A 13,313-nucleotide genomic window follows, 5' to 3' on the forward strand; every position below is an offset into this window, starting at 1 on the left:
ACATGTAGTGTTTTGTTAACCCATTTTCCAAAAAGATTGGAAACATGAAGTTAGCTAACAGATTAACAGCAAAGACTGAGGGTGGACAGAGAGTCACTACTCTTTAAGAGGGAAAGACATCAGCAATCAGTGTTGGCTCATGTGCCTACACCTGCCACATATGGCAAAGAGGCCTTTCTGATAAGCCTAGACTCAACAAGGCTGCTGGTGGCAAAAGGACATCTCAAGGTGGTCATCACTTGGACCAGAGCACGATCTTTTCTAGACAAGAATAATGCTGCGTGGTGACAGCTTGGCAAGACCATACCTTGGGCACCTCCTCCACTGTCAACCTGCAATCAACGTCTGAACTGAGAGGACCGACGCTGTCCAGATCTGGAGATCTTCCGTCAGAGGCTGTTTCACAGAGGCACACGTAAGCAGAGCACCTGCTGCCACTGACAGCCCTGCCCAGGCTGTCAGTCAGCTGCTTGCTGTTCTCCATCCTGCCATCATGCTTCTTTGCATTAAGTCAGTTTAGGGGACAAACAAGCAGCTTCTCGAATTCCCTGGACGCGACTCACTCGCAGAGGCTTGCCTACCTGTAGCATGCCGCGACCATTCCCTTCTATGGTGCCCTCGTGAGTGACGTGCAGCCGTGTCAGGGGTTTCTCGCACCTACGGTATAGATATGTATGCATTTTTAATGATAAGTAATTAATTTTGGATAAATATGAAAATAAAGATCAGTACACAAAACTGAGATCATCCCAAATCTCTTGCAGAACACATGCCTAATGTTAACATTATTGGATCCGACCTCTCACACTTTTTCTTGTTCAAATATGCAAATATACACGCTTCAATCACAATGAAGTTTTGAAGCCTGCCTTTCCTGCACATAGCATCAAAAGACAACTAAAAAGCTTCTCAAAATGTAAAAAATTAAGATCTATGAATTTTTTTTTAAGATTTATTTATTTGAAAGTCAGAATTACACAGGGAAAGGAGAGGCAGGAGACAGACAGAGGTCTTCCATCTGCTCATTCACTCCCCAAGTGGCTGCAATGGCCAGAGCTGCACCGATCTGAAGCCAGGAGCCAGGAGCTTCCACTTGGTCTCCCACGTGGGTGCAGGGCCCAAGCACTTGGGCCACCTTCCACTGCTTTCTTAGGCCATAGCAGAGAGCTGGATTAGAAGTGGAGCACCAGGACACGAACCAGTGCCCATATGGGATGCCAGCACTGTAGGCGGCAGCTTTACCCGCTATGCCACAGCGCTGGCCCCAAGATCTATGAATTTTATTATTGTGTCAGAGTTAGTAACAAATCAAAAAATATACAGACATTTGGCAATAAATCATGATTCTCAGATGGGTTGTTTGTTTAAAGATTTATTTATCTGAAAGAATTACAGAGAGGTACATCCCCACCCCCACACAGAGACAGAGGGAGAGAAAGAGAGAGAATTCGTCCATCTGCTAGTATACTCTCCAGATGGCTGCAACAGCCAGGGCTGGGCCAGGCTGAAGCCAGGAGCCAGGAGCTTCATTTGGGGTCTCCCACATGGGTAGCAGAGGCCCAAACACTTGGGCCATCATCCATTGCTTTTCCAAGGACATTCACAGGGAGCTGGATTGAAAGGTGAGGAGCCAGGACAGAAACTTGTGCCCCTGTGGGATGCCAGTGTTGTAGGTGGCAGCTTTACCCATTATGCCACAATGCTGGCCCTACGGATGGCTCTTATTTCACTAGTTCGTAACTGTGTGTGTGTATAATCATCTTGATTAAAATACATGCCACAGGGACCGGCACTATGGTGCAGTAGGTTAAGCCTCTGCCTGCAGTGCTGGCATCCCATGTGGGTGCTGGTTCATGTCCCAGCTGCTCCACTTCTGATCCAGCTCTCTGCTATGGCCTGGGAAAGAAGCAGAATATGGCCCAAGTCCTTGGTCTGCTTCACCCATGGGGGAGACCCGAAAGAAGCTCCTGGCTCCTGGCTTCAGATCTGCCCAGCTCCGGCCGTTGCAGCCATTTGCGGAGTGAACCAGAGGATGGAAGACGACAGACTTGTTTCCTTTTTCTGAATCCTTCTTCTCTAGCCATTTTACATTTAGAGGGAGAACACAGTAGGGATACTATTGAAAAGATTAAGAAATAGGATACATAATTCTCTAGGCTACTTATCAGTCAGGAATTCAAAACAGAAGCTCCATCTTTTGTCAGCTGGCACACTTTATAACATAAGTTTTCAGTAAAATTAAGAAATTATTAGAAACTGACTTTTTTGTCTGTTTTACACATCCTGCAACTCCTTGATAGGTCTCCCCTTCTGATGCCAGCAATCCCAGCCCCTGAAGCCAGGCTAAGGGATTTGCTGATCCTCAGGGCTAATGGTAAGATGCCAGAAACTGGGAATTCAGAAAAGCCTCTGCCTTCCCGGTGCTATCACAGTCCCTCACCCTTGGGAGCATCAGTAATGTTCATTTCTTCACCCGCCTTTCAGTGCATGCATGTTTCTGGTTCTGCAGAGTCTAGGAAGAGGATTTTAAGTATATTCAAACTCACAAAGCAGCTCCAACAAAAGAGATGAACGAAGTAAGCCAGAAAAGAGATCAAGTTAAACTCTACAGTTCAAAGTTAAGGGGACAATCCTGGTACTTCCTGAGGCAGTTACTGGCTCAGTGACAGTAGCTTTGCCTGTCTGTGCATTTCGACCTGTCCCTTTCATCCCACCTGGCAGTGTCCAAATGGGCGTCCTTTCACATGTGGAGTAGAAATCCTGGGGCTGAATTGAAAATAAGCCCCTTAAAAAATCTGTGAAATCTAACAGAAGAATGAAGAAACAATCTTCTGTACGTGCACTGGGCCAGATGGCCAGCAAAACAGAACCCTTAGTTCCGGGCACTCGAGTGACCAACAAATGGAGGTGCATCAAGAGCAGGTTTAAGATCCAGGATTTGTGTGTACTGCTAGAAGTGACAGCAGGAGCCGACCTTGTGGAGCAGCAGGCTAAGCAACACTGCTGCAATGCTGGCATCACATATGGGCACCAGTTCAAGTTCCAACTGCTCCATTTCAATCCAGCTCCCTGCAAATGTGCCCAGGAAGGCAGCAGAACACCACCCAAGTGCTTGGGCCCCACAGCCATGGGGGAGACTTGATGAAGCTCCTGGGTTGGGACGTCAGCCTGGCCCAGCCCCAACTGTGGCAGCCATCTAGGGAGTGAACCAGCGGATGGAAGATTTCTCTCTATCTATCTCCCTCTCTTTCTCTGTAACTCTGCCTTTCAAATAAATAAACATAAATCTTTTTAAAAAACCAAAAAGTGACAACACGCCAAGCAAGCATTTTTAAGATACAACAAGGAGGGCTGACTATGAATATTAAAGAAAATTTGAAATTGGAAGGAAGAATCAGGAGTGGGGAGGGGGAGGGATTCTTTAGAGGACAAGATATTTAAGCAAATAAAAGGGTTAGCTAATAACCCAACAATGGAACAGACCAAGGTGAACTTTCCATCCCTGAAGCTGCCCCGTCTCCCTGTGTTGCAGGTACTACAGAGTGACTGATACGACTTCCTGGGGTCCCTTTCATCTCTAATATGTCATGATTCCAAAATGCTATTCATATTCTCTCCCTTTTCTACACAGTATCTCTTTATATTTCAGTTATACAAAACAAATAAAAGAATGGCAAAATCTCCTCCCAGACTTTTCCTCTAGAAAGAAAAGCCATAAAACACAAACACTAACCAAAAATGGGAATGAGGAGGCACATTTGAATTTTAGGGTTCATTTAGTATTTGTGTCTTCACACACAAAACAACTTAATTCTACACAGGACTTTGCTCAGAAGAAAAATCTAAGGCAAAATGGTAAAACTCAGAGTTGGAGGTATACTTAAAAGGCATAGCTTTTCTAATGATGGGAGCTATCAATGCATCTTTCATGAGAAGAAACTCCTTAGTACCAGGGCAACGAGAGGCTGGAAACCATCTTTCCAAAGGCTGTAAGATAAGAGTCCTCTCATGGTAAGAGTCCTTCTAATTCTAAAGGTCCAGGATGGCTTTTTATTATCATTACCTTTCCCAGTCGGGAAAATCTTCAAGACTCTGTCTTGTGAATGTCACCAACCCAGTAGGCTCTACAAAAGCAAAAAAAGAAAAACACACTCAAAATAAGTTTTAATTTTGAAATGACTATGTACATGTATGTGGATGCGTGTGCGCGCTCTCTCTTTCTCTCTCTCTCAGTAGAAGGATGAGTCTAACAGTGGATGTAAAATCAGTCCGCAAAGTCCCAGCCTAGTGTTGAAATACAGGTGTCCCTCAGTAATCCCAGGTGATTGGTTCCAGGGCAAGCCCTCCTACCAGGATCAAAACCTGAGATGCTCAAATTTTTCACATAAAAAATGGTGTACTGTTTGCATATAACATACTGACATCCTTCTGTGTACTTTAAATTAGTTCTCAATAACGTGTAATACTTAATACAATGAAATGCTATTGTAGATAGTTGTAGTACTGTATTCCTCAGGGAATTTTTTCCCCCCTGATATTTTTGATGTGAGATTGGCTGAATCCACAGATGCAGAACCCATGAATACAGAAGACTGACTGGTTTTAAGTAGTATTAACTTTACGTTATAAAGTTCTTTTATAAAATAATAAGTCCACAGTGAAAAAAACTATACAAAAAATAGCACAATAGCAGGATCTGATTGCTGGTACTTTCTGGTACAGTTTTTTAAACTGAACACATTTTATTAAAAAAAAAAAAGCATTAAAAAGGTGTATAGTTGGTATAACTTAAATGTAATAAAAACAAAGTCCCTTTCAAAGAGAAGGTTTAACACCACACTCAAAGACTGGTAAACAGACATATATCCATATACTTTATGGTCAAGTGCAATGTCTGAGATTTAAAAGGAAGCACATCTTTCGGAGTCAGCACAGCGAAATCTCTGGCCTAGCTGACAGGCAGCTGTTCTACTGATAAGGGTGCACCTTAGGTGAGGGAGGAATGTCATTTTCTAAGTTTAGAGAAGACACATTTTTAAAGAAGTAATAGATTTGAAATGATTCAAATGAAATCTTAACACAGACAATAATTTTAGAGGGTAAGATCTTTTTTCATTACTTACTTTTTTTTTTTTTTTTTTTTAAATAAAAGCCAGTGGCAAAAGCAACAAATAAATCAGTGGGCCAGAAGTAATCTGTCTGATTCAAATCAAACAAAAAACTAAAAAGGCCAGGCCATTTCTGTTTTCTTCTGTAAAGAAAAAGAAAGGCTCTTAAGCAAAGAAAGAGATGTCAGGAACTATTAGTGCTGGTGTCATGGAGCCCACTGCAGGCTTGGCAATCACTCCATTCCTACAGACAACTCCACATTTCTTTGCTCTCAGTCACAAGCAGTGACAACTCAAAAATCAGGAGGAAGAGTTGTCTAAGGAACAGAATATTTTGTCAATATGAGTCTGAAAATAATTTTAGATATCAAATTCCAAGATAAATGGGCATCATATTCAAAATTCACAAGAAAGAAGTCAAACAATTCAAACATCAGATGTGCAACTCTTTTAATAGAAAACTGACATTTGTCTTTTCGTTTCACAATTTGGCAGAGAAGTCAGAACATTAAGCGTCCTTCGACTTTCAAATAAATAAATCTTTTAAAAAAAGATATTGAGAGAAATTCATAATCGCCATGAGCAAGTTAAGAAACTGTCTGCTTCCACCACAAAAAGGCAGCCTTCATCTCAGAGCACAGTATTTTGGTTACCAAATAGTTTCCTTCATAAAAGCACAATATATACCTTACTGAGCTGATCAATGTTTAAGCATCTGATCTATAAGATACTTTATCTGAAAATACACTATGGTGAAAATGATTTAATTGTGGGTGATTTTTAAAATCTTTCAGTCTCAGGATCCTCATCAGAAACACAAGCATAAAATGTGGATGTTTAACTACACTGAAAAGTTGGTTCCGATGGAATTATATTTTATCAATTCTACAAAGCAGGCTTTTTCACATGTTAAGTTTCTGAACCAGGACTACCTTTTTTTTTTTTTTTTTTTAAAGATTTAGAAAGGCAGAATTAGAAAGAGACAGAAAGACCTTCTATCCACTGGTTCACTCCCCAAATGGCTGCAATGGCTGGAGCTAGGCTGATATGAAGCTAGGAGCCAGGAGCTTCTTCTGGGTCTCCCACACGGGTGGCAGGGGTCCAGGTACTTGGGCTACCTTCTGCTGCTTCCCCAGGTACATTAGCAGGGAGCTGGATCAGAAGTAGAGCAGCCAGGACTCAGATCGGCACTCAAAGGGGATGCTAGCACCGTGGGTGGCAGCTTTAGCAGCTATGCCACAGCACTGGCCCCTGGACCACTTTTTTTTGTTTACAGATAATGGTGATCTTGCTGGGTCTGCTGCCAAGTCCAATATTCCCTGAGAAGATACACCTCTGCTTCTGCCTTCCAAGGTCTTAATCACATCCTCTGTGGCTGGCCTTTGTGGGCCGCACGGTCTGATTCCAGACTCCACACCTGGGGCTTGTGTCTCAAATTCTCAGTGGAGATTTCCTGCCCTCTCTGTTCAGTGTCAAGGTAAAGATTTGCAAGTTTCTTTACTGTCCTGTTTCTGCAAAGCCAGGTTACTTTCTCCTTCATGCTTAGTCTGAGAGTACAGACTTTAGTTTACCAGCCTCGTGTGACAGGTTTCCAGTTAGACTCCTCATCCTTCTGAGAGGTATGCAGTGTGCTGGCACTTCCAGCCACCTGTGATGGCTCAAAACTAACTGATGCAACGGATTTAAATAGATTACTGCAAAACCTCTTTATTCCCCTTAGTGTTTCCTCCTAAAGTCATTAGCTTTACATCCTGAAAACCTACAGCAATGTTTCACCGTATTTCTACAAAGAACTAAGTTACCATGCATAGTAAAAAAGCCTAGAAATCAAATGTTTAAATATTTTTTATGTCTTGAATCTAATTCCAAATACTCATGACGACTTATATACTTCTAGCTGAAAAAACAAACTCCTAGTTTTTGAAATCCTAAAATTTAGAACAGCAAGCTAGCTTTCAGAGAAGATATATATAATTTGATCCCCAGGATGAAAAGTAAACTCTGAATTATTTGGTTATAATAATTCTATTTAGACATAGAGTAGCAAAAAATAGTCACTTTCCTATCAAATCACTACAAATTCTGATTTCATTTTAAGTCTCATAAGCTTGAATGATCGGTATTCTCCTTAACACCTCATTTGGTATAAGCTGTCAAAAACAATAATCTACATCAAAGATGCATATGATTTTTTCCTTTAATACCAAAATCCTGACAAATAATTTCTTTCCAAAACTTTGAACAATGTCCAACAACTAAAAATTTTAGGGGAAAGATGAGAAGGATAATATAATGCAAAATTAAAAAGAAGGAAACTAGAAAAATGACCTTAAAACGATACAAAGACATGTTTTAAGACAATTCCACAAGCGGAATGAGAACAACGGAAAAGAACCCATTTCTCCTGACTAGACCTTATCAGCCAAAGGAAACTTTTCAAGTGTCCATGTTTGCTTTACAACTTCTGGGGAAAATTCTACCTATTGATAGTGGCTAATAATATTCACTCAGCATATACCTTCCTGCTTACAGCTGATAAATAGCCAGTGAGGTAACTGTCATTACTACTTTATTTCACAGATAAGGAAATGGAAGCTTACAGGTATTAAGAAACTTGATCATGGTCATTCAGCTCCTAAGTAAGTGTAGCTACACTTCATTCTCGGGAGGTTCTCTCCCACACTGACTCGGGGTGCAACATTAGGTCCTGGGAAAGCCCACAAGAGGAGGGCACATGTGTAAGCACTAAGTCCAGCACAGTTGTACAAGAACTCTAGAGAGGGCTTGGGGCACAGAAGAGGAATGCACAGGAAAATAGGAAATTAGCTGACCCGAGTAAATACACTTCAGCTAGTTCTTTAAATAAAGAGCATCCAAAACGTATTTCCTGGCTAACACACCTTCTTTTTAAAGTATCAGTTTACTGGTTTTACTCATGCAGATGCTTTGATAGATATCACAGATTTCAAAGTATATGGGGCTGATGTCAGAGTATATAACCCCCTTCCACACACACACACACACACACACACACACACATTCACAACACACCGTCGCTATTTCATTCAAAGTAGTTTGGGCAGAAAGGTGTACTTTAAACAGGAAATGCTTCTCACATGTCACTTGATTTGAAATATCCCTATCAGCATGAAAATTACAGTAAAAATGAAAGGAATTTACTTCTCTCTGTGACTCTTCTAAAGTAGCAGAAGAGCGTTTTAAGCTTCTCTGGTTTCCTTGGTGAACGTCCTTCAAACAACCTGAAAGAGACCAAAAATACAAGTGGGTGGAGGAAGATTAAAAAGGCCCTAGTAACTCACAAAACACTAAAGCTGGTTGTTACCAAGTAATAAAAAGAAATTCTGTAGAGAGAGCTGGAAACCGGATTGGACGCGAGGGCCTCTGGAGAGGACGGAAGCCAACTACACCAGGTTCCCTGGCGCTGCTCAGTCAGGGACACTCTCCACCCACTGCTGCTGCTGCTGCTTTTTCTCTTTTAAAGATTTTATTTCTTTATTTGAAAGTAAGAGTTACAGAGAGAGGAGGAGTGAGAGAGAGAGAGAGATCTTTCATCTGCTGGTTCACTCCTGAGATAGCTACAACGGCCAGCGCTGGGCCAGGCTGAAACCAGGAGCCTGGAGCTTCCTCCAGGTCTCCCATGAGCATAGCAGGAGCCCAAACATCTGGGCCCTCTTCCACTGCTTTCTCAGACCATTAGCAGGGAGCTGCACCAGAAGTGGCCGGGAAACACATGGGATGCTGGTGTCCCAGACAGCAGCTGTAACTGCTACACCTTACTTCTTCCCCACATTACTTCCTCCCCCCAGGGAGAAGGTAGCATCTTGTGCCCCAAAGTCCACTGAGGTCAGTCTGTTAATGCACAGCTGGCTTCCCAGTGGTAGATACTATTTATAATTCATAACATTACTAGGCAGTTACATAACTAACAAAACCAGTATCAAAAACTCCACATTTGTATGTTTGTGGTAGAGTGGAGGTGGGGAAAGACAGGCAGGTATGACAAGATAGCAGGGGCCATGCAATCCTTGGAAATTAGGCGAAGCAACCTTGTTATGGACCAAATGTTTGTGACTTCTCAAAATTCCTACGCTGAAAGCCCCATGTGACTGTATTTGGAACAGTAATGGTTAGATGAGGTCTTAGATTAGGGTGGGTCCTAACTGGACAGGATTGGTGTTCTTTCTATTTTTTTTTTAAGGTTTATTTATTCACTTGAAAGGCAGTTACACAGATGGAAAGAGACACAGAGATCTTCCATCGATTGGTTCACTCCCCAAATGGCCACGATGACCAGGACTAGGCTAGGTCAAAGCCAGGGAGCTGGATGTGGAACACTCAGGTCTCCAACTGGCTCCAATACGGGATGCTGGCATTGTAGGCAATGGCTTTACCCCCTAGGCCCCTCCTGATCATCTTACAAGGGTACCACTCCTAAGGCCAGTTTTGTGGTATAGTGGGTTAAACCACCACCTGCAATACTGGCATTCCATAAGAGTACTGGTTCAAGTCCTGGCTGCTCCACTGTCAATCCAGCTCCCTGCTAATGTGCTTGGGAAAGCAGAAGTGCTTGGGGCCCTGCCACCCATGTGGGAGATCCAGATGAAGCTCCTGGATCCTGACTTCAGATAGGCTCGGCTTCAGCCATACTGGTTGCTTGGGGATTGAACCAGCAGATGGAAGACCTTCCTCTCTGTCTGTCTGTCTCTCTCTCTCTCTAAACGCTGGCTTTCAAATAAATAAATCTTATACATAAAATAAAGAGGATGAGACGCTGGAGGGCCCTCTGGGCCATGAGAGGACACACTGAGAAGACTGGAAGAGAGCACTCATCTGGAACCAGACTGGCCAGCACCCTGAAATGTGACTTCCAGCCTCTAAAGCTGTGAGAAAGGAAGTTGTGGATGTTCAGGACACCCAAGCTGACTAATACAGATCCTTTGCGTGGTAACCTCAAAAGCCTTGTCCAGGTCATCTAGTTTTCAGCAACCTGGACTTGTACTACTTAATTTGGTTTTCTTTGAAATGCTGTGGCATTGTTGCTGGTAACATATAATTCAATTTATCCTAAGGGGAGAACAGCAGGGCTTTGGAAGCCTGTGACCCGAGTAAGTCACTGAAAGATTCTGAACACAAAAGCATGCTTTTGGGCTGCAGAGCTGGCTTTCCAAAGGCATTTAAAAGACCTAGGAAGATTCAGTGGCTGCCAATGAAGAGGGTTCATCTGCCTCAAGTCATGCACTTGGACTTTTAAAACCAGAAACCCTTCAAGTCAAAGTCCACTTCAGTAAGTGCTGAAATGGGTAACATTTTTCATGATTAGAAGAGCAAGCCTTTGAAACTATGTAGGGAAGTTAATTCCATGAGAAAATCCTATTGAGCCACTCTGAAATGAATTAGAAAAAGGAAAGGAAACGCAGATTTCAAATGACCCTGTTTTCAATGATCTGAAATCTGTATTCAGAGCCAACTTCCGAAAACACAATTTATGTGAATATTTATTTTCTAAAAAAACCACTGATGTTGGATATTACCTTAACCTAATCTATAATCTAATCTATTTTTAAAAACTGTTTAAGAATGCATGTACTACAATTTTTATTCAATTAAAGAACATATGTTTTTTATTTTATTTTTAAAAGAAAACTTTTATTTAATAAATACAAATTTAGAAAGTACAACTTTTGGATTATAGCAGTTCTTCCCCCCATAACCACTCTCCCACCTGCAAACCATCCCATCTCCTACTCCCTCTCCCATCCCATTCTTCATTAAGATTCATTTTTAATTAGCTTTATACACAAGATCAACTCTATACTAAGTAAAGATTTCAACAGTTTGCACCCACACAGACAAGAGTATAAAGTACTATTTGAAGACTATTTTTACCATTAATTCTCATAGTACAACACATTAAGGACAGAGCCCCTACAGAGGGAACAAGTGCACAGTGACTCCTGTTGATGATTTAACAGCTGACACTCTTATTTATGATGTCAGTAATCACCCGAGGCTCTTGTCATGAGCTGCCAAGGCTATGGAAGCCTCTTGAGTTCACAAACTCCGTCAGTATTTAGACAGGGCCATAATCAAAGTGGAAGTTTGCTCCTCCCTTCAGAGAAAGGTACCTCCTCCTTTGATGGCCCTTTCTTTCCACCGGGATCTCACTCACGGAGATCTTTCATTTAGGTCATTTTTTGCCACAGTGTCTTGGCTTTCCACGCCTGAGATACTATCACAGGCTTTTTAGCCAGATCTGAATGCCTTCAGGGCTGATTCTGAGGCAGGAGTACTATTTAGGGCATTTATCATTCTGTGAGTCTGCTATGTATCCTGCTTCCCATGTTTGATCGTTTCCTCCTTTTTAATTCTATCAGGTATTATTAGCAGACACTGGTCTTTATGTGATCCCTTTGACACTTATTCCTATCTTTATGATCAGTTATGAACTTAAACTGATTACTTTAACTAGTAAGATGGTATTGGTACCTGACAGCTTAATGGGATTTGGAGTCCCATGGCAAGGTTTTTTTTTTTTACAGGCAGAGTGGACAGTGAGAGAGAGAGAGAGAGAGAGAAAGAGAGAGAAAGGTCTTCCTTTTGCCATTGGTTCACCCTCCAATGGCCACCGCAGCTGGTGCGCTCACGGCCGGCGCACCGCGCTGATCCGAAGGCAGGAGCCAGGTGCTTCTCTTGGTCTCCCATGGGGTGCAGGGCCCAAGCACTTGGGCCATCCTCCACTGCACTCCTGCACCACAGCAGAGAGCTGGCCTGGAAGGGGGCAACCGGGACAGAACCCGGCGCCCCGACCGGGACTAGAACCTGGTGTGTCGGCGCCGCTAGGCGGAGGATTAGCCTATTGAGCCACGGTGCCGGCCTCCCATGGCAAGTTTTTAGGTTTACCCTTAGGGGTGAGTCTGAGGGAGTATGTGCCAAACTGTACATCTCCTCCCCCTCTTATTCCCACTCTTATTTTTGACAGGGATCAATTTTCAGTTGTATTTAAATACCTAAGAGTAATTCTGTGAAGAAAAAAAAGAATTTTGTGTTAATTAATGAATTCAACCAATGGTATTAAGCAGAAAAACAAAATAATAAAAAGAATAAAATAGTAAGCTAGAACATATGTTTCTAAAGTTTTTTTTTTTAAGATTTATTTCATTTATTTGAAAGGCAGAGTAACAGAAAAAGAATGGGAGAGACAAAGAGAGAGAGAGAGAGAGATTGAGAGAGAGAGAGATCTTTCATCTGCTTGCTCATTTCCCAAAAGGCTGAGGCTGAGGCAGGGCCAGGCCTGAGCCAGCAGCCAGGAGCCAGGAGCTTCATTTGGGTTTCCAATGTGGGTGACAGAGATCCAAGCATTTGGGCCTTTCTTCACTGCTTTCCCAAGTGCATTAGCAGGGAGCCGGACTGGAAGTAGAGTAGCCAGGACACAAACTGGCACCCATATGGGATGCCAGCATTGCAGGCAGTGACTTTACCTGCTATACCATGACACTAGCCCCTCTAAAATATTCAATATACATACTCTTAAAATCCAGCTGCCAGCTGAAAGAAAAGCTCCTTGAAGGTACAAGTTTCAGCTTAGTTTCTTCTGCAACATGTCAACCAGAATGGTTTGTTTAAATCCAATGACAGCCAATGTCAAGAAGTTGTTTGGTGGTTTAAACGCTGTTATCAGTAACTATGATTCACTCAATGAACACCAAGGGCTCTGGTGCAAAACCCCTTTCCAGGCATACCACTCAGTCGAGGGAAGCAGTCTGAGTGTACAAACCAGCACCACCTTCTTCTGGAGATAAACTGCCTATTACATAATTCAATCTAAGGGACAGAGCTCCCCTTCAACACAACTGCTGCAGAGGGAGAAGGCTGCAGTACAGACTAAGTTTCCAAAGCAAAAAAGAAACAGCATCCCCAGCTTAACGTGGTCGGCTGCTTGTACAACTGCATAAAAGTTCACCTGTTTCATAGCCTTAATGACAAATGATTAATCTAGGAACCTCGTGGGCCTACAGATTTATTACCCTAGCGATACAGACTTTCCTGGAAGATTCTATGGCTGTTATTATCACTCACTACAAATGAGCACCATGTTTTATTTAGCAGGCCCAAATCTTAAAGATAGAAAAGAAGCAGCCTCTTGGTGTATTCTGGTTAGTCACTGCTCCAAGCCCAATTTAGCAC

At 42.5% G+C, this 13,313-nt stretch overlaps 1 protein-coding gene across 4 annotated transcripts in view; it reads right to left on the reverse strand.

Moving 5' to 3' along the window:
• Window positions 1–13,313, reverse strand: part of PARG (poly(ADP-ribose) glycohydrolase) — a 123,352-nt gene that overhangs the window by 40,565 nt on the left and 69,474 nt on the right. For all 4 annotated transcript variants that reach the window (XM_008269836.4, XM_008269834.4, XM_008269835.4 and 1 more), the window contains exons 10-12: window positions 8,289–8,368; window positions 4,064–4,124; window positions 582–657 (exon numbers count right to left, since the gene is read on the reverse strand). In XM_008269836.4, coding sequence (XP_008268058.2) covers window positions 582–657; window positions 4,064–4,124; window positions 8,289–8,368 — 217 coding nt within the window. The remainder of the gene's footprint in view (window positions 1–581; window positions 658–4,063; window positions 4,125–8,288; window positions 8,369–13,313) is intronic.

Source organism: Oryctolagus cuniculus, chromosome 15 (assembly GCF_964237555.1).
Source record: "Oryctolagus cuniculus chromosome 15, mOryCun1.1, whole genome shotgun sequence".
NCBI lineage: Eukaryota > Metazoa > Chordata > Mammalia > Lagomorpha > Leporidae > Oryctolagus > Oryctolagus cuniculus.